Here is a 22431-nt window from a genome sequence, read left to right as displayed (position 1 = left end):
GTCAACAATTACCTGTCGTCCTCCACAGTCACTCACCCCACCTTTAATTCTGTCTACATTTCCTTATAAGGACCTTATGCAACAAGCCACGCCCATAAAACACTGCTGGCTTTGAAGAGCATTGAACACCGAGTCTGAAGTTAAAGCCTTTCTATCATTCATGAAAAAAATCCTGGTCTGCCTTAATGAACAGAGCAAGAGGGAGGCCTTTGCTTACTGTCTCGTGACATGATGGCTTCACTTCAGATTTGTTTGTTTAAATCCTCCTGCATTAAACACAAATGCACAAATGAACTAGAATTTTTTTGACTCATCTGAATCATCTCATGCTAAATTAAAAAGATGAAAAGTAAACAGCAAACCCTGTTCATGTCTAACATCAGCATTGACAGGAAATAACATAATGATTGCTGAGCAGCACACAAGGAATTTTAACAAGGGCACAGGAATAACCACAGAATAAAACATTTCCAGTTTCAACAATGTGCGTCTTTCTTCATAAATTTCACCTCTGAGCGGTAACAACGGTTTGAGTTTCGCTTTGTTGCAGTTTAAGCTTCTTGCTTCCTTTGTGTTTGTTCACTTGCTCAAATGCAGTTAATGCAGAATGCTGAGCGCAGGACAGACACAGAGTGTTGTTGTTATCAGGCTGTGCTTCATTCCAAAGCAAGGACTGGCCCGACAGACACTGTGCATTCATGCTTGGTTTATAGTATAATGTGAAAGATGATCAGTCTCATCGTGGCATTTGGCAATACATCTTGTTTAAATATGGAAGTGTATCTTGTTCTTTTAGTGCCACTGTACAACTGATACAATCAAGAGAACAGTGCTCGATGGAGTTAAAGTGGGATTTATCTTGTTTACTCGGGGCTTCAGCGATCGAGTCGGCCAAATTACAAACAGACAGGAAGGGGACAAAGATTTCTGCTTTTTAGCCATGCTGCTGGTCAGTGTGTCGGTTCTGTCAGTCGGTCCAGACTGAAACATCTCCACTGACTGGATTGGCATCAAATAATTAAGTAGAAGTAAAGACCCTCAGGATGAGTTCTGATAACTTTGATCCAGACTTTTCATCTGATGCCGTCGAGTCTGTCTCTTTGCCACTCAGCTGTATTGTAAACAGTGAATGCTAGCATGCTACCATGCTAATCTAAAATGGTGGAAACATCAACATGGTAGCATCATCATCATGTTAGCATGCTGACTGACATCAAATCCTTAAATTATAGCACCCTCGTGTGGCTGATTAATGGTGGTGAAAGAACTATTGAGAATTTTTTTTTACCAGCAAAATGAACTTAAAGCACCAGAATAATCTTTTAATGTTGTCAGCTACTTTATGAAATGATATAATGTTGGGTTCTTTCATTTAATTCTTTGCATATTTTATTTGATGATGACATTTTCATGTATCTCAATCTGTAAAACTACAGCTGTCAGGTATTCGTAGTGGAGTACAAATAAGAGTATTTCCATCTGTACTGTAGTGGAGTAGAAGTGTAAAGTAGCAGAAAGTGGAAGTAAATGAGTAAAGTACTGTACTAAAGTAGAGTATTTGCGTACACCTGTTTTTTTGTTTGTTTGTTTGTTTTTGCCACAGGAGCATTGCATTTACCCAGTGTTAATTTTGACAAGAATTTTAAATTTAGTTTTAGTCTCTGTCACTTACTGAAAATAATATTGATTTTAGTTTTATTCTGAGTCACTTAACAGAAAATTGTAGTTTGTTAAAGCCACATTTTAGTCTTATATTTTGTTTTTGTCAAGATTTGGTCCGTGGAATCCAGTTCTTGTTTAATTTCAGTCAAATGTTTTAGTCAGAAGTTTCTCAGACAGTGTCATGATACCGTCATGGATTTTAAACTATGCATTTAGTCAGTAGGCTGAGAATGTGTTACTGACTTACCATAAAGTGCAGTAAAACAATTCTGTTTCCTCACAGGTCACCTACTTATTTCCTGCATACATGTACTGTGACAGATGTGCAGTAACAGTGAAGCAGACCCTGTAGACATGGCGCACTGCCCTCTTCATTTGTATACAACCTGGATGTACTGTGGGGTATACGTTCAGTGAACGGATCACTCACTGAGCCCAATTTGCAGAGTAGACCAGTTAAATAGCATACCATAGGACAGGACACTTAAAACATCATGATTTATAAACGAGTTTTATATTTACAAATGTGTTTGTCAAAGCAACACAGTCACAACACTCTCGTCTCCCAGTCCTGGAAGCTGTGAACTGAACTGAAACCTGAACCGTTCAGGAGTCGCAGGCTCTCCTGCCAAGCACTGAATGATTCGGTGATTCGGTGAATGAATCTTTTGAACTGGCGTGCCCATCACTAGCTTTAAGCTAGCTAGCTTAGACGACATGTGGACGTTAGCTTGTCTTGTTGTTATCTATCAGCGGGCACCCGGCATGCACGAGCAGGCAAAAAAACATCCAATGAGACGCGGCAGTGACAGAATTTGACTTGCACTTATAGAAGTGATTGGTTAAAAATGAAAACAACAACCAGGTTAGGTTGTCCGCCTGAACACACAACTTTTTCGTCTCGTGTTTAGTCTTCAGCACATGATGAAGAGAGATTTTGCGGTATTTTTTTAGCAATATTTTTTTTCATTTACGTTGTCGTTACAGTTTAGTCCATCCATCCATTTCCACCCGCTTTATCCGGGGCCGGGTCGCGGGGGCAGCAGTCTAAGCAGGGACGCCCAAACTTCCCTCTCCCTGGACACTTCCTCCAGCTCATCCGGGGGGACCCCGAGGCGTTCCCAGGCCAGCCGAGCGACATAGTCACTCCAGCGTGTCCTGGGTCTTCCCCGGGGCCTCCTCCCGGTGGGGCATGTCTGGAACACCTCCCTAGGGAGGCGTCCAGGGGGCATCCGGTAGAGATGCCTGAGCCACCTCAGCTGACTCCTCTCGATGTGGAGGAGCAGCGACTATTCTCTGAGCTCCTCCCGGGTGACAGAGCTCCTCACCCTATCTCTAAGGGAGTGCCCCGCCACCCTGCGGAGGAAACTCATTTCAGCCACTTGTATCCGGGACCTCGTTCTTTCGGTCATGACCCAAAGTTCATGACCATAGGTGAGGGTAGGAACGTAGATTGACCAGTAAATCGAGGCGTTCTTCACCACGACGGACCGATACAACGACCGCATTACTGCTGCCGCTGCACCGATCCGCCTGTCAATCTCACGCTCCATCCTTCCCTCACTCGTGAACAAGATCCCAAGATACTTAAACTCTTCCACTTGAGGCAGGATCTCTCCCCCAACCCGGAGGGAGCAAGCCACCTTTTTCCGGTCGAGAACCATGGCCTCGGACTTGGAGGTGCTGACTCTCATCCCAGCTGCTTCACACTCGGCTGCGAACCGCCCCACTGCATGCTGAAGGTCCTGGCTCGATGGAGCCAACAAGACAACGTCATCTGCAAAAAGCAGAGACGAAATCTGGCTGCGCCTAAAAATTCTGTCCATAAAAATAATGAACAGAACCGGTGACAAAGGGCAGCCCTGGTGGAGTCCGACATGCACCGGGAACAGGTCCGACTTACTGCCGGCAATGCGGACCAAGCTCCTGCTCCGGTTGTATAGGGACTGCACAGCCCTCAGCAGAGGGCCTCCAACCCCATACTCCCGGAGCACCTCCCACAGAATGACGCAAGGGACACGGTCAAATGCCTTCTCCAAGTCCACAAAGCACATGTGGACTGGTTGGGCAAACTCCCATGAACCCTCAAGCACCCTGTGGAGGGTATAGAGCTGGTCCAGTGTTCCACGGCCGGGACGAAAACCGCATCGTTCCTCCTGAATCCGAGGTTCGACTATCGGCCGGATACAGTTTAGTTGTGCAATAAAATGACATCAACGAATACTTACCGTCAGAATTGACGGTAAGTTTGCACCTAAACCTCCATTATTTTTTTTATTTTAAAGCACTGGCTTTATTTTTATTTTCATCCTTATTACCATTATCAGGGTTATATTCTCTCTCGTTTTTATGTCCATTCTGTCTTTTCTATGTAAAGCACTCACTTGGTGCATGTGATTTCTGTCTTGTGAAGCACTTTGAGCTGTAATTCCAGAATGAAAGGTGCTGTACAAACACATAAATAAACAAGTTTATTATTACATTAATGATAATAATCCTAACCTGGGCTAATTTATACTGTGGGGCTTGGATTATGTCCTCAGAAGGTGAGCATGTCCCCGCTGTGTGACTGCGTCCCCCGTCATCAGTAACGCGTGTTCACAGCAGCTGCATTCATAAATACACACCGAGGTCAAATCAATAAAACTTCAGACTGTGTCACAACAATTTATTGACATTCTTGAGTTTAATTACACAAAAGTACATTTTGTTACTGCAGTTTTGTTCTGATCCGCCAACATATTTTTGAACAAAGGTCAAAGGATTTTTCACTTTTAGACAACTGCGTGGAAGCCACCATAATATGAGTGGAAGATAAATCAAAAACAAATATTTCTCTTATTATCTTTAGAGTTATGCTAATACAAGGCATCACATGATTAATTCAAGAGGATACATCATACATTGCTGCGTGTCTTTATTATAAAAACAAAGTCTTTTAATGTACAAGGCATGTTAAAGAAGCACTTCAGTCATTCTTCGCCTTAACTCGTTGAACCCATGACCAATGCTTGACACAGCAGACTGCTCTACGTCGGTGCGTCATTAAATAATAATTAAGGTGCAAATGGAAACACGTCGACTCATAACATTTTACTTTCAGTGCGCTCAAACTGACTTTGACTTCATTTTGAGTCTAACTTTGGATCATCCTGTGATGGGAGGAGCAAGGGCGGTCATGGGCTCACTTGGTTCCTGGTAGCCAAGATTTGATTAGGGATGTTAGGGAGTTCCTCACATTTGACTCGATGCGTAACTACGAGGCAAAATTTGTTTGTTTTAGCTTTAATTTAGTGATAAAGTCAGAAAGAACTCAGAGTGTTTTACAGCAGCTTTGTTGGACTTGAACTCTTAAGCCTGAATCTGAGATATTTCATCTACTGAATGTCGACTGAGCCGTTCAGCTGAAGCCCAACAATGATTAATGTCATGTTTGACATAAGAACATCTGAGTTTAGTTTTCCTGATTTTGATGCGTTAGCAGATGATCCAACAGCAGAGCAGTGTTTCTGTACTCCTGCAGACAACCACATTGAGCACTGGAAGTAAAATGTTTTAACATATTTATCTCTCAAAATAAGATTTCCATGCTTAGTATTTTCAGCTGCATGTCATAATCGAAGTCCCTCAACTACATAAATGTCTCAGGGAACAACAAATATATAAAATTAAAAAATGAAATAATAAAAAATAAAAAAAAGGTTTCCAACTTTTTAATCGTCATTGTCAACTATCCAACCAGTAGTAGTACTTTGAGCATTAAAGGTGATTTGATTGAATAGTGATTGTCATTTGATTTGATGTCTGTGGAATTCTGGGTAACGTAGTTGAATTTGTCAATTCAGCATCAAAGTGAGTGTAAGTACGTGTTGTGAGCTGTCTACAGTGTGTTTTTGAAAACTAAAGGCAGTCCGTCAGTCAATCATATGTAACAGGAAGTCTTCGGGTCACTGGTAAAATTAGCATTTTGCTGCAGTTATTCTGGTCTTTCAATGCAATTTTGGGACGTATCCAGGCTTCGATTAGGAGTAGGGCTAGAGTCTGTTTTGGGAATGTTTAAGTTGTTGAGAAGATCCGTTTCAGTTTTGAATACTTTGTGTCCAGCAGCGAAGTTCAGGTCAAATTTATTGGTATCATTGAATTTTAACCCCCAATTAAGCATTTATAAGCAATACGTAGTCAATAAATGGTTTATAGCACACTGCAATTTAATCTAAGCGGATACTGTGTATGGACATTTTAAGTGTATAAACAGAAAACAAATGATTCAACATTATAACACAGTTGTAATCATATAAATGGTAATCATATTGGTTACACAACACATTAATAAACATTTAAAATGTCCTTATTTGCTTACAACTAAGTCATAGTGTGTTAAAACCATTTAATAAGTGTTAATATGCTGCTTATGAATGCTAAATTGATCTCATCAGAAAATGTGATCAGGTGATAGAAGTTGCATTGAGAAGATGAATGTAACCACAGCAAATGATTAAAACCAAAAGTAGGACCTTCGTCCTTCAGCCATCAGCAGCCTTTTATGCCGGGATCAGACGACACGGTACTTTTGTACGTTATGACAGTCGTTCTGTCGGACGAAGCCATCGTGGGATCGTAAAGAGACGCTGCAGACAAAAGGCTGGACCAATCACAGCTTGCTGTCTTTCTTCTTCCATGGCATACAACAGGTGATCAGTAAGGTGATAAGACCGCTGGGCAAAAAATGTAGGGTAGACAAATATTAAAAAATAATTAGATAAATAAATAAATATGCAGTGACAGAAGCATCCTCCATGTTTCCAGGGAAACTGATGGCACAGACGCAGCTCAGGTCACGGCGAGGAGTGATGCAGTCGTCTTCTGGTCGGGATGCTGCGAAGAGTCCCGGATGCTGCGTCCGTTGGCTGGATGTCGTGTGTTCTGATCTCGGCATTCGGCTGATGTGATTCTGACCAAAGTGACATCACTTCCACCTCCATATCTGACAAACTGATGCGTTTTGAAACGTTGATGTTAGCTCTACAGGAAAAAGATACATGGAAAAATTGTTTTCTCACAACCACCAGAACACCTGCGCCCCCCCTCCATGTGTCCTCTGTAAGCCGTCCTCCTCCCGTGCCGACCGTGCTTTTCATCCATCAGTGGCGTCTCAGGAGTTTGGAGAAGAATCCAGAAGAGGCCGGCTTGTCACTCTTGGCCTGAGCCTCCTCTTTGGCCTGGACCTTCGCCTCTCCCAGCCCGAGCTCCCCCTCCAGTTGCTCCAGCTCCGACTGGTCCAGCAGCTCAAAGTCCTCCACCTCGCTGTCTGACTCCTCGGCCAGCTCCAGCAGCCTGGTGGATTCTGGGAGTCTTGGCCGCTCCGAGTCGCTCAGCGCTGTGAGGCCGACCGCTGCTTCTATTCTCTCCTGGATGGCGGCTGTGACGGCGGCGGCGATGACGTCGCCCGCCATCTGGTGGACTAATTCCAGGGCTTTGTCAGCGGGTTGGTCTTTGTGAGGAGAGGGCGTCTTCTTGGATTTGATTGGCGGCTGGGGCTGAGGTGGGGGTGAGGGAAGGCCAAGGCTGAGGTCGTCATCGTCGTCGCCATTGGTTGTTGTGCCATTGTCAAGTGAGGGGAATTCTGGAAGACCACCAGTGAACGCTTCTTCTCTGTCAAGGTCTGTGAGGTTGACGCAAAAAAAGAATTTTTAAAAAGATTTATTGTAAAACAGCGAGAACAGGACGCAGAGAACGCTAACAGCGCGTCTAAATCCGTCTGTGGAGCAGACAAACGTACCCTCCGAGTTCTCCGTCTGAGGTGTGTGTCCTTCTGACAGGTTGAAAGTACCGTTGTCCGTCCACGTCACATCAGACACCTCTGTGTCCGACACTGACATTTCCTTACACACCGTGGAGTCGAGCTGTGGGAAGAAACACACGGAGACATCAGGTGTCCGAGCGCCGGCCTGAGCCATGAGAAAAAAATATCCCATTGTCTGCTGTGCGAGTTAGCTGAACATCTAAAGGACAGATTAAATGTGCCCGTCACAGCCTGTTTTTTTCATACTGTGTACAAACCAATCAAGAAAAGAAAGCAGCTGAAATGATGACACTAACCATCAGGAGTCTCATGTTAACATCACTGTTAGTTAACCAGTAGTTCACTTAACCCAAGGATCCAAATCTGAGGGAAGCACACTCAGTGAATGGAAACTGAACCAGGTGTTTGATAAGCATCTTTTGGCATTCACTGCACAGGCTGATGTGGATCATGTGTACCACATTTCAATTAGCTTTAACTGGATCCTGTCAGGCAACCGAGGCTTAATTAGATTGAGATGAGATGATCAGCCAACCTTGGGAAACATGGAGGAGAGGTCCGACTCGATGCCCTCCTTCTCAGCCTGAGCCTGCATGATTCTCCTCTCTGAAAGGAAGAAAACATTCAGGTTTCTCGTCCAACATTGAAAACAAAAACTAAAGGAGAAGCTTTCAGTTTTGAAGGGCAGGATTAAAAACAAAATCATTTATGTGTAGGATTCCTGTTTACACACCTTCTGGAAGTTATATCAACAAATTTTAATATGTTTTTGTGGATGACAGAAAGAAGTCATTCACACACTGTAATCGATAGTCACTGCACACACATTTTCTATGTCAATAGTCTGGATTCCACACTTGTTTAAAGAGTTTCCATCCACGTTTCATACAGTCCATGGCGTTTACTCACAGAACACTTAACTACCTGTCTATTCACATGAGGATCCAAGCCGGTGTGCAGGCGGAGTGGTGCTTACCGCCTGAAAAGACCTTCATCCAGCTCATGAAAGCCTTCCAGTTGCCACTCTAAAGCTCTTTTGTTACATCTTCAGTTTGTTTGGAACAAATAGAGGAGAAAACCGTTTCAACAGATGACATACTGACATAGTTACCATGGTTCTCTTTGATTTTCTGAAGGAACTCCCCGATGCCAAAGTCCAGCTTCTGCAGAACTGGCTCTAGCCACAAACCCACATCATGAGATGAAATCAGAGGCCACAGGAAAACGCCCAGCACTGCAGAGAGAGGTCAACAAAGAGAAAAACACAGCAACGTAATTATCTGTTTCTGGAAAATCCATTAACACACTGGCCAAAGAACACACTTAAAAGTCATTTTAACTGCACTCCAATGAAGAAGTTTGCTCACCATGTTAGGATGAAGCCTCTGATGCTATATGCCTCAATTCAAGTGTCATGACTCCATGAAGCTACGAGCTGCTAATATGAGTACAAGGTTCTTCCAGCAGCAGAAAGCATCAATTGATGCTTTCTATGATACAGTGGAATCATGTCTTTGCTGTTGGTGCCTTGCCTATGATCACCTCTGGGAGACCAAAGTTTAACCACCTTTTTCATATTTGCTAATACGTCAATGCTGCTGACCAAAAAGAAATGGTCTGAATATCAGTGAGGTCTGTTTCACCAAAACATGGACAAGAAAGATGCAACCACCTCAAATCACTTCTTTAGCGTGATAGAAATGGGGTCTTTATGTGCAAAACTTTAGCTTGCTCACCTAGAATATATGAGATAACAATCCCTGGAATGTAGCGTCCTAAGACAGCAAAGAAGGTGCACAGGCTGCAAACCAGCAGGCAAAACTAGAGAAAGAAAGCAAACACAGAGAATGGCTCAGCTAACACATAATGATGTAGTTCTAACACTAATCGCTGAAAATGTTGAAGTGTTCCTTTAGAACGGGGCCATCTGCTGCCTCACCTTGCCTGGGTTTTGCTGTTTGAAAGCCGACGTTTCCTGGAGGAAGAGTTTGAGGGAGTCGCTGAGCTGAGGTCCAGTCCCAGACCGGCTATCCTGGCCTGAGTCAATGATCTCCCAGCTACAAGGTAAGACAGGCACAAGCAATGTTGGACATCTTTAACATAACTCAGTTCTGACAGTGTATGCTGCCACTAAAAATCTGAGGAGGTCAGGCAGTCACCTAAGCTTGATACAAAGTGCAGCTGGTCTGTATTTGTCCCACCAATGAACTTACTTTGGGTATTTTAAACTAATATTTCTGACTTAACTAGAAGTCAAGCAGATAATCAAGAAAGGAATGGATTGGTGATGATGAATAATGATGATAATAATCATCAGTTGCAGCATAACTTTCATTGCTATGCTGATGATACTCAGCTTTATCTACCATTAAACCCAAATGAGTAACTATTAGTAACTCCATACATAACTACAGTTCTGTGAATTCCTTGTGACCATCAGGTGATAAACTGGGTTAAAGTGGATGTGCATCAGTTTAAATAAGGGGTGAGATAGAGGAACAGGAGGGAGAGGGCAGGGGAGGGGAGGTGCTGGACAAGCTCCATAAACAAGTCTTTCCTCTCATCCCATCACCTGGAAAAAATTTTGGTTTCTCTTTGTCGCCTCCTCCAGTCCGCCAGGACTCTGACATCATCTGTCCGAAAGCTGTTGACACTTGCTCGGTCTAGATTTTCAAATCACATCTTGAAGCTCAGAGGACAGTGTTCAATGAGTGTTGAACAAGGCTCGCCTTGTTGGTATGTGTAAACGGCCACCGTGTAATTACTGATACAATATGCAGTGACTCTGCATTAAAAATAGCATCAACATTTGACTTGACCAAGAGAGGGATTGAAGAGGTTTATTTGAAGGCTTTGAATTCTACTAGTTGAGGGTCATCGATAAAATTTAGTCCAAGAAAAAAGTCAGTCCAATATAAATGTCATAGTCTAAATTAAAACACCTACAATAAAACTGGCAAGATGACTTAACAGACAGCTGGCAGATGGGAATAGGACTGGGAAGTGACTTCCATGCTGTGGTACTGCTGGGAATTCTGGGCCACCTGGTGAGGCATGAAATTTTCCCCTCCACGTCAAGCGTTTCCAAAAATCATTTCCTACCATCAGCGGTCATGCTTGCTTCATATGAAACTGCTATAAACGGCACACATGTGGCTCACGTGCAGGTCATGTGCAATAAAGAGACAGGAAGTGAGGCATCACGCTAGCTTCTGTTCCACTATCTTAACTAGCTGTAACCCAATGGGTTTAGTCTTTGTACCCAGTACTGTGCTGCACAGATCAGTCCAGTTTCCACTGTGATTTAGTCTTACTGTGGACGAGGTAACTGCCTCAACAGCTTTCATCAGATTAAAGGACAATGTGCTAAATTGAGGTGAAACTGAGGATGAAACTACATGTCCTGTGGAAGCAGCTGTCCTGGAAACAGCTGGGGTGAAATCATCATGGAGATCTGGTTAGAACAGCTGAGCAGGCTGTGAGGCTCCTGTGCTAACTGGAAATCGTGGTGAAGATGCACAAATGAAATGCAATGAGATTGTTTTAAAAGTTCCTATATGAACAGGTGCGTTATGTTATACACATGTTCCAAATATAGTTTCTCAGTTGATTCTTCACAATAATGACATATACAGTGATTTGCTACAGTGAGATTTGCATTAGCTTTTATATATGTTGCGTATATTTCATAAAAATCACATTAATTGCTCCAGAATATAAAAGAAAACTGCAGAATTTTGTTGATTTTGTTTTTGTTTTCCTGTTCCAACCAAGTCATTACGTCATCTCATCTCTTCTTATCTCACCTCACCTCATGTCACCTCATCTCCTCTTCTGATCTCATTCCTTATGTATTTATCACTTATTGAGTGAACATGATGGAGAACTGACAGTAGAACTTCCACGAGGAGATCTGATGTTTCTGACACATTCCAGATTCGACCTTCCTGCTGGCAGCTCTTGAGGAAAAGTTTTGGCCTTCAAAGTGGCGCAAATTCGCATTTGTTGTCAGCTGGTAATGATGGAATCCTGTAAAGCGATGCCCTTTCCCATGGTCACTTTTCTTCACTGCACACAGCTGTTTAAGTCCATTTTCACAAACTTAACCACCCACATCCACTCGTCCTCTTGAGCTCCATTCATTTTTTTCTCCTGAACCCGACCACCCGTTCTCCCTCCATAACCCCATCCAAACCCCCCCCCCCCCAAGCATGTATCTGCTGCAAGGAACAAGCACTGGAGGCCACAAGAAGCAACAGTATCTCATGTACACCCAGTACCCCTTCCACCTGACCCAAACTCTCGGCCTTGTCTCACATAACCCATATGACGAAAGGTCAACACGCTGCTCCCCTCTCGACTTCCAGGCACATGCCCCCAGTAGGAGGCTGATTTCCAGGAACACACGATGGGTCGAACATGTGACGGCCACACTGTGAGGCAATAAAAGCAGTAAGGGACAAGCAGGGTGAGCATTTCTATGTTCCACAAAAGACAGACGTCACTCTGGAAAAGAGATGCAAGCCTCCGTGGATAAAGTACCGCCAAGTGTCGCCACAGGACAGATCACCTGAGAGTGGAAGAGTAGTAGGTTACAGTGTGTTTTCCCACCGACGTGGAGACAAATACTTGATGACAGGGTTCGTCGGCATGGGTGAAAGTTTAGAAATGAGAAGACCCTGTTTAAAATGAAGCCCACCCTGTCCTTTCTGCAGTCGAATGCCATCTTTTATATGAGTCTATATTTACATTTTGAAGGGAAAACATATCCAGAAAAGACCATTAATCATGCTGAGATGGAGATGCAATGTAAACAAACTTGCCCTGAATTGAGATTCCAAACAAACAAACAGAGCTGTCCTTATTTTATCCATTTTGCCATAAACCACACAACCAACAGCAGCAACCGTGGAAATGAAGTGTCACGCGTTGTTTTAGTTCAGTCTGCGGTTCAGTCCGTGGTGAGGTTGTCCGGGTTGTTCCGGCTCAGTGTGACCATGTACTCTGCCTGAATGTTGACGTTACTGCTTTCTGCAATGATCCAATTGGCTGTGTCAAAATAAGGTCTTCATCTGCATGGACGAATTCCATATTCTGAAGAATTAATGAAAAACTGACATAGAAAATATCACTTTCTCCCTTTTGGTTTGTTATTATTGCAGAGCAGATATGTAAAAATGCTATTTAATGTCAGCCGGACTTCATCATTTCTTCAAATTCACACTCTATGTAGGCTACATTCATATTCCCATCTGTCTCTCTGACTGCCTCTGTCCTGATTTTCCAGTGAATTACACCTCATGGGTTGCAAATCGTGACATTTTCAGCCCCCCTGTCACATGCTGTCTGAACCCCATGAGAACTTTGGATGCTGAAGCGAATATATCATATTTCATTGCTCCAGATCATTACAGACCACCACTGACCTACACCATCCACCGGTGTGACAGCCTGAAGACTTCAGCCGTCACTCCAACTGAAAAATGTCCAACTTTCAACAGAGAACTTGACAACAACACGTCAGAGGGCGACGGAGGGGGAAGGAAGGCTGTGGCACCACATGAGCAGCTGTCGGGCAGATATCACTTTTTACCCAATCAGTAATCTCTGAAACAACACAGGGAGCTGAGTGTCTGAGCTTTTAACAAGCCCGGTGACGGCGCTTTAAAAATAGAGCGAGACAAACAATGCGAGGAATGGCGGCAAAAACATCCCGGCTCTTCTCTTCTGATTGGGGAGGAGGGAGATGTGAATGTGTTTACCCACCTGTCTGTGTGGGTATATACCACAGAAACAAGGACTCTGATGCAACTAATACCTGTTTATGTTCTGCTTACAGTCTCATATACAGTAAGCTGACATTAATGGAGTGAGAAAGCAGCTGATCAGGTTTACATTAATGCCTCTGCAAAAGGCCCATCATGCAGGACATTAAGCCCAGAGCTACAAGTAACACAAGCCGCCAGTGATGTGAACCAACGGGGGGCGAAGACGCAACAATATGCGTCGCTTTCCAGCTCCATGCCACGTTGTTCATCTATTTAGATTGAAATTGAGAGTTAAAGCTGCCCATTTTTGTGTGAACCAACTCCCTTTGTCATGAGTTGGAGTCATAAAGTCTGTACTGACATCGCACAATCCAGGCACAAACAAGACTGCAATGCCCAATGTGACAGCTTATTGTCGAAAACCTTAAAGCTTCAGTTCATCCATCAGTTGAAAGACACCAGTTGTTTCTGTTCACCTCCATTGTTTTTGAGGCGGAAGACATCTGGATCAATAAAACCCAAACTATCCAAATGACAACATATCACAAGAGGTGGCAAAGATATATTTAATTTCCTGTGATTTGGGCAAACAGATCCTTTAAAGAAACAAGCCACAGCTCTTAAAGTCATACCTCAGTCCTGCCCCATGATCTTCAGGAGACATCTCAAGAGCTTCAGGTACCTTCAGAAGACTTGACGACACTTGAAGGCAGCCAAACGCTGAACGGTCTGAGGGACACTTTTGTGAAGCAGATAACGAGAGACAGCTAGAACTTTGTAGTCTTTGTAGTAAAAAATGGCAGCACAAACTCAGGTTGGAGCCGGACTCAGGTTTTACGTGCCGCACGGCGCGACAGCAGCTTGTGTTTATCCTCAATGAAGACCCGCTTGGAGTATTTCAAGCGGCCTTGTCTAAAAATAACCGGGTCACACTACATTCCGGCCGGGAGGACAGAGGGATGGGGTTTGGGGGTAGAAACAGCAACACCCTCCACAACACCACCAGCAACAACCTCCCAAACACGCCTCCTCTATCAGGACGGCCAGATGAGAGGGGACATGTGACTGACTCACTGATGTTTGTATGGTGATCAGTGTTTCCTAAACAGCGCTCGTTTATTCGAAGGAGAAGTTTGACATTTAGGGAAATAGATTAGCAGGAGGCAGATGATTAATACAAGCATATGGAAGTCAGCTACTGCCAGCAGCTGGCTAACTTAGCTTAGCACAAAGGCAAGAAACAGTTAGCCTGGCTCTAAGCAAAGGTAACATCCATCAGCTGTTCCTTTAATCTCTCAAACGCTGTTTTTTGGGGGCTGATTGATTCGACAACGTCTTGGTTGCGACTGCTTTCAGTAGCGGTAGCTTCATATTTAGCATGCAGACATCAGAGCGGTATCGATCTTGACAACTCACTCACCCACAAAGCACGTTTACCAAAATGTTAAATCAGAAATGAGCTGAAAAAGAAAGGAAATGTTCTGCTGCATGCATAAAAAACACATGTTGATCATTACATGTATTATTATAAACCAAGATGAGCCCGATTATCTATCCTATTTCAGCATCATAGCTGCTTATTTCACTTCAAAAACCTCCATTTTATCAGGTCACTTCCATGTATTTCTATGTATATTTTTATATTTGTGAGTCCTAAAAGCTGAACTACTTTAAAAAACAGTGACCTGCTCCCAAACACAGACTCACTGCACAGGAATAAAACAGATTTTCTAATATATTCAGATTTGTGTTGTACACTGGATGAATGTTCCTCACACGTCTCAGCTTCAGACTGGACAAAAATCTGAGAAAAGGCTTTGATTGTTGCCGTTTTCTCACGGTTGCGTCATGATGATGCTGTGCAGGTGGACGTTACCACACACACACACACACACTTTCTTGGAAGTTGCGCAAAGTCCTCGTCCTCAATTTAAAAGCCTGTGACGACGTCAGCAAAACAAAATGCTCCAAAAAACACAACAGCAACGATGTCGGCCTGTCGCCACTTCTGATACATATTATTTATCGTATTTCCCTGAAATACCTATAATCAAGTTGTGCTCTTCTTCTGTAAACACTACTTATCAGACTGTTGGTGCTTACGACATGACATGGTTGTAAACTTTATAAATAAATATGATGATGATCAAATTTCAACCTATAAACATGCAGCTAAGCCAAAAACTGTGAGTGATGTCTGCAAACGTCTGATTTTAAGATGAGAAATCCAAATTTTACACTTATTTTTTATCTTATTTCAACTCTTGAGGGCATCCTTTGTGATGAAACGCTTGTGGCTGGTTTGTTGTGTTGTTTTCTACCAGGCGGCCGGCATCCAATCGGAGGGCTCGCTCTGAAGCACACCCCCTGTGTGTCAAGTGATCTGATTGGCTTGACTGCTTCATGTCACACCTCTGAATCAGTTCCATCAGTGGAGAAACAGCTGAGTCACACACACGCACACACACACAGAGTAATCAGACACACACTTCGCTCAGGTTTCACAACTCTTAAGACACTTGTGTTTGCTGTGGGAACAAACAGCAGCACAGCGAGTCTTCCTTCGAAGCACGAAAACAAAATCCATCATGTGACGTTTGTCCGCATGTAAGAAAGATGAGCTACGTGTGTTTTCAGTGATTCAGCCGGCACGACTTGACGTACTGATGTCAACATCTCGTTTCTCTGAAAACACAGAAAATACCTCACAATCACTGCCTGGAGGACAATATGAGGAATATGGTTCACAATTAGTTCTGTAAGTTAGGGAAAGATTGTGGTCATGACACAAAGACAACAACGCTGACTGATAACACACATACACACACATAAATATAGATTATTATCAGACATTAAATGCAGACAATCAGCTGAAAACAGGCGGCACCTGTGAACGTTACGGGAGGTCGGTATAAAGGCATGAGGATCGGAGTTACAGAGAGCTTTTGAGCTGAGATTTGGTCATTTACCAGTGAGTGTGGAGACGGGGCGGTTTGTCAGGCTGCAGACGACCCAGAAGTCTGACAGGATTCAGAAATAAAAACTAGACATATCTGTGTTTATGCTGTGTTTCAGACTGCATTCACCACACACACACACACACACACACACACACACACACACACACACACACACACATACAGTCAGCACAGGGAGGGACGTTGTTAGTTCAAACATCCCAGCTGTCAGCTCACATTTTGGGTCAGCAGCTAATCTCCCACAAGCCTTTGCCTGAGACCTGCTCTGAGCCTGATGTACAATTATCCACGACGCCTCTGACGGACAACAGCAGGTGACGACAGGCAGCACAATCCCGCCCTGCTGGCCAAATGTCACAGAGGCAGAGGGGCAACAGAGATGTGGATCAGGACAGGAGGAGCCCGGTGCGAGCGCCGGCGGCTGAGATGCATTCAACACAAAGCACGACGTCCTCGCTCTGAATCTGACCAGCCACTTGTACACTCAGCGGCCACTTTATTAGGCACAACCCTATGCAATCCAATACATCTGTTCCGCCAACACTGATCTCCACGAAGCTCATCATTTTAACCTTTTTTTCACGTTTTACTGCCGCCTGTGGATCCATGGTCGTGATGTTTGTTCGTCTTTACGTCCAAACGCTCCGTGACTCGCCCCTGACCTGACCTGGGCTATCTGTTATATAACTCAGATGTGTTGCATCCAGCCTGGCGCCCACAAATCCCTCTCACCTCTGCTGAATCCCATCGAGACATCAGAGCTGCCCCACGCTCACACACACACACACACACACACACACAATCACTGTGTGTGAACCAGGCTACCAGTGTGACCCCCCCCAGCAGTCCTCAGTCGGCCACATACCAGACTAAGTCGGCCAAATGGCTCAGAAATCAGCAGCGTGGGTCGAATCACCAAACATGAAAGGAACATAAATTCATTTCCAAAACATAAATAAAACAGAAAGAGATAACTCAACTGAAAACAGCACAAAGTCAACATATTTAATGTTTTTCCTCATCAGCTTCATTGACTTCTGTAAATATCTGCTTATTTTGAATCTGATGCAGCAACACGTTTCAAAGACTGGGAAAGATGTGGAACGCTCCAAAAACACCTGTTTGGAACATTCCACAGGTAAACAGGCTCATTGGTAACAGGTGAGAGGATCATGATTGGGTGTGAAAGGAACATCCTGGAAAGGCTCAGTCGATCACAAGCGAGGATGGAGCGAGTTCACCACTTTGTGAACACATGACTGGATGAAGGAAATTACTGCATGGACTCAGGAACACTTGTACTGTGACTGAGCAGGTTTATCTCTATCTGTTCTTACATCAGTGATAATAAGAAGAAGATACTGGAAAACAGCCGATTGCCACTGAGGTTTTTACTGGAAGCAGGTGTATAATCTGAAATTAGACAACAAGATCAATAATATATGACGATTATAAATCAGAAAACTATGAGAGTCCATAAACAAGAGAAATGAAGTTCCCACAGAAGTACAACACACTCTTAATCTAACGGATATTCACACAAGGGTGAAGCAAAATAGACGACACTAACGTGTTAGCGTGTGGCTAAGATAAGAGGAGTACCAACAGTTAATGATGCTTCAAAGAGACGATCAAGACTCGAGGTCAGAATAAACTATCTTTGATTACGGTCCTCAAGGTCATGTGACATGGTGTAAAGCTGCAGAAAAAGCTCGCTAAACTGCTAATCCAAGGTCAAATCAGACTGTCATGTCCAAATTAGGAGGGGTGTGTGTGTGTGTGTGTGTGTGTGTGTGTGTGTGCGTGTGTGTTTAAGGTTATGTGGGGTAAGGTATGTTAAATCTTTCATTCTGTCACTTGAACAAAGTGATTGAGCTCAGGCTCCACCAAGTGGTCAAAGTCCAGCACAGCCTTCACGTTCATACAGAGGAATTCTTCCGGTGTGTGAATCCAGCGACAAACACAGGCTGTACTCCGAAAACACGTACTTTTACTTCACATCTGTGGGTGATAAATATATAAAGCACTAAGAATTCTTCACACAACAGACTTCTCAGAACTTTCCGTTTCAGGATAGTTGATCTGTTCCACATTTGTTCAAAAAACTCAAAAAGAAAAACCAGGAAATCAATTGAGGAAAGCGGCACAGTCAGCGTCCCTAAAATTTCAGAAAAATATGAGAATATATTATATTTTGAGGAAGTTTTCTGTGACACACAAGCTATCTGCTACCAGCTGCTTATTCTGACAGACCAACTGTCACAAAACCCCAAAATACTCCGTGTTGATTTTCTGGACATTTTGAGATCAGATGGAGGTCTGAGGCTCCAGAGTTCATTCTGGGACCGTTTGAGATCACTGAGACTGCACTCTTGGTCTTCCTCATCACTCATTTGTCTCACTTTGACAGATTTCTGACTTTATCTCTTAAAATATTTTGACCTTATTCTCAAAAACTCAAATTAGATTTTTCCCTTCGTAGCTAATGGACGAATCTTTCTCTTGTGTCGCAGGGTGAGGATGTGATTCTTGAGTTGAGACTGTACGGTTCAGTCTCAGGGAGGATTAGATTGGACGGTCATGTGTGACCCATCAGCTCTGCAGCTCTTCAACAGTCCAGTCAGGTTCAGGATGAGCGTCCTGTCAGAGAGGACGTCTGCTCGACACACCTGAGCTTTCCGTTTGACACGACGCCTGTCCTGGATTTTTAATAGTTCATTCCTCTACACACAAAAACTAACATTTTAAAGCCCAGTCCTCTGACTTACAGAGTAAATGAATAAAATGGGATTATCAGGTTAAACTAAGTGATTAACTGGTTAGTCAGCTGAGCTTCTGATTTTTACCCAGACTATCCTGCAGCTTCAAGCTAAGCTAATCAGCTAGCCTGCTGACCTTCAAGGAGCAAATAACAAAAAGTACATTTACATTTACATTCTTTTAACTCAACCAATCAGACGAGAGCTAAAACTCGGATCTGTAATCGCCGCCAAACACACACACACACAAGCAAACATCCATTTGAGTTTCCTACCTTGCAGTCATGCTGCGCCATAAGAGAGCTCCTGTGGAAGAGAAGAAATGTATTATTCATCATCACTGAGTAGGTCACGTCACTGGAAGCGCCACAAAAACCAAACACGCTCGCGAAAATAAGGCTGCTGTATAAACGGATCATGAACGACAACTTAAAAAAGACTGACTGCAACACAAGCCGATCTGCTCAAACAACACGTTAACGTTCACCGAATATTTCCTGTGACCACTGGAAACAGCTGGACGTGGCGCAGAGTGAGCACAGCCACCATCTGTGAGAGTTAGAGCGGACTTTCTCTTCACTCGCGTTCATTCAGGCTCATTTTCTGGCTTGGCAACGTGACAATCAACCAATATGAAGAGGACAAGCTCAGAGCCTCAGCGGTGCCTCTGCTGAGCAGTCACGATCATTTCTCTCATAACAGAAAACTACAGCCATGAATCCATCTTATGTTCGTTTATCTAATAAAAACCATCGCTGGCATGAAGAGTACACGTGTCTGATCAGGAGTGCGATAGCGAGCGAGGTCAGGCTGATGAGTGACCTCGTCCTGACTCATCGCGCTAACGAGTCGCCATCAGGGTGAAATCATCCGAAAATCCGGACTCGCATCCGGCAGCTTCTCTGACCGACTGACCCCAACAGATTTTCATTGATTCACTGGTGATGTCATGAGGTCTTCTTTCTTCTTTGGGTCAGTTTGGGTATAAACTGATTATCGAAACAGCTGCTGGTTTTGATCTTGATCATTAAAGAAAGACACGAGCGGCACCGTTACGCTGTCCTGCCCGGGGAAATACAAGGTGTTTTTGTGTTACCTGTGGATCTGGCCCGAGCGATGTCTCTGGCGGTCACCGTGACGACCAGCAGAGCCAGCAGGACGGCCAGGAGGCTGTAGGCTCGCAGAGGGCTGAAGGCCACAAACCTGAGGAGGAGCAAAGCAAAGGTTCCCCTGGAATCAGCCAGCAGACGTGGTTTTACTGAAGGCTGACGAACTTAAACTGAAGCGGCTGACAGACGGTGACGTCCAGCGAATCAGGCCAAGATCCACTGACCTGCTGTCAGCTCGGCATCACGTTGGACGCTCGCAGCAATGAAGGAACAGATTCTGGTATATTTTTAAAGTCAATATTTCTACAATGACTGTTTTTAAAGGATGAATTGGAATAAATGTAATTTACATTTCTACTCTGCTGAAAAATAAGAATGAAGTTCATCTGGAGGGGTGGAGCTCGCTTCAGCGAATGTGGCCTCATGATCTCTGCAGGTCTGCATGAAAACAATAACACATGACACCCTTTAACTTCCACTGAGCTCGTTTTCTCTGTGTTATTTCTGGAAACTGGGCTTTCTCTCAGCAATCTGGAGAAGTTAGCATATCACAGTAGTACTATACATTTTTATTTGACCACATTTAGCTACTAACAATTAAATAGAGTATGTTTTTTCAAAAACTTTCATGATTACAAGAATGAAATCCAAATACTCATGACATTTTAGGCAGTTAATTATTTGTGTGTATGTGTGGGTATGTGGGGGGGGGGGGGGCTCATTAGGGGGACTTTGGACTAATGAAATCTTGGCTACGGCCCTGAATAGGCTTTATATGTGGATATCATTGTGAATATCTAGAAAAAACTATTCAAAGCTAACAGGATAAACTGAGTTAACTCTTTGCAAACCAAAAAACACAAATACAACCATTCTGATCAATACTGGCAGCTACAAAAGTAACTGGAGAAAAAGCCATTATTTGCCCTTAAAAAACATTGGATTAGAATATCTGCAATTCTGAAGGAAAGGGGGATTTAAAGAAAAAACATCAAATATCTTCACTTTACTTAAGCCAAAGGAATTTTACTCTGATGTTCTGCTGAGGTTTGGGGTCAGTCCTAATTATTTTTCCTGTCATTAACAGGAGCTCCGTGTTGTCAGAATGGGAGTCTGCCTCATATCCCTGCGTCATGATGCCTACCAGAGCACCGCGCTGGCTGCAGCAAACAGGGCTGAAGTCCTGCAAGGTCTCTGCTTCCAGTTGACCAGGCCGGTGAGACGACACCCTGCGCGGCCGGGCAGCGTCTCCTCCCCGCGGTGATCCCGGCTCAGCGGCCCCAAAGGCCCGGCAGCCGCCTCCCCGCCGCCCGCGGCTCCTGTTTCCCGGCTGGCCAGCATTGGAAAACGACCGGGGCCCCACCGCTCTGCCGCTCCGCTCCTCCTGCAGAGATCTGTGTCAAGCTCATAACACGATTTGTGATAGTAGTTCCTGCGGGGGGCTGGGTTTTTCAAAATAAAAGTCATTGCGTTTGGAACGATAATCGCGAATCTGTCAGCAGGTGGACAATACAAGGCGCTGTTATCTTAAAATGTTAAAGTTAATGTTAAAGTTGGAATGACAAACAGTCTGCATAGAAAAGCAGTGTCGCCCTAGAGATGATAGAAGGGAGTAAAAAATATATTTATTCCACCCAAAAATATTTTTCTATATCTGAATTGTATCTAATAATTGCAATTTCCTTGTGAAATTCTGGACATTTCTGCCTTTTCAGTGTTGTCACATGAACGAAATATAACCTTGAAGGAAAAATAAACCCGAAGACAGTAAATATGGCATTTTTTTAAGGAATGTGCTCAATGTGTATTTGTGTATTTGTTTTCATTAAACAAAAAAAATCTACCTTTATTTTATATTTTCGTCATCTGGAAATTCTGAAGAAAAACTTTTTTACTTCGTTTGTAAAAATCACAGCCATGATGAGAAACGTGAGCGTGAATGTTTTCATTTCAATGTTAGTTTCCAAACTGACGCCTTTTATTATGAAAGACAAAATCGCCCCACTTCCTGTCTCGCTCAGTCCACTTCGCTCCGACTGGAAGCAGCTCCAGACTTTAACTGCTGCTTGTTTTGTTGTGGTCCAGGCCATTGACGTCAGGTTTGTGTGTGTGTGTGTGTGTGTGTGTGTGTGTGTGTGTGTGTGTGTGTGTGTGTATTTACTAGAATGAGCCATCATATCTTTGAGTTAAAACGTAATGATAAATACTACATGTTGTAAAAAATGTGAAGACAAACAGAATTTAGTGACTGTATATAAAAGCTACACTTACAATAATGAAGATTTTAAATGGAGTCAAATGAATTCAGTGTGACAGTGTCGCTTTTGTTCAGCGTTAGAGGTAAATAGGCAA

At 43.6% G+C, this 22431-nt stretch overlaps 1 protein-coding gene across 1 annotated transcript; it reads right to left on the bottom strand.

Moving 5' to 3' along the window:
• Window positions 1–4313: 4313 nt before the first annotated feature.
• retreg1 (reticulophagy regulator 1) lies at window positions 4314–21471 on the bottom strand. Its single transcript, XM_076744668.1, has 9 exons — window positions 21224–21471; window positions 20067–20173; window positions 19246–19276; window positions 9405–9522; window positions 9202–9286; window positions 8577–8699; window positions 8001–8071; window positions 7442–7565; window positions 4314–7324 (listed from the first exon to the last, which is right to left on the bottom strand). Exons 1-9 carry the CDS (start codon window positions 21418–21420, stop codon window positions 6804–6806), a joined length of 1377 nt encoding a protein of 458 aa, XP_076600783.1. The 5' UTR covers window positions 21421–21471; the 3' UTR covers window positions 4314–6803.
• Window positions 21472–22431: the final 960 nt, after the last annotated feature.

Source organism: Chaetodon auriga, chromosome 12 (assembly GCF_051107435.1).
Source record: "Chaetodon auriga isolate fChaAug3 chromosome 12, fChaAug3.hap1, whole genome shotgun sequence".
Classification (NCBI taxonomy): domain Eukaryota; kingdom Metazoa; phylum Chordata; class Actinopteri; order Chaetodontiformes; family Chaetodontidae; genus Chaetodon; species Chaetodon auriga.
The sequence above is the reverse complement of the archived record's forward strand: the minus strand, read 5'-3'. Positions and strand labels throughout refer to the sequence as shown.

Excerpts from the sequence above, each read along its gene's own strand:
- retreg1 (XM_076744668.1), bottom strand. The coding sequence starts at position 21,420 with ATGCTGGCCAGCCGGGAAACAGGAGCCGCGGGCGGCGGGGAGGCGGCT. Across the intron at positions 8,700-9,201 it reads TGTTATCTCATATATTCTAG|TGCTGGGCGTTTTCCTGTGG; the intron begins GTGAGCAAGCTA and ends CTCTCTCTGCAG. Across the intron at positions 8,072-8,576 it reads GAAAATCAAAGAGAACCATG|AGAGGAGAATCATGCAGGCT; the intron begins GTAACTATGTCA and ends TCTTCCTTTCAG.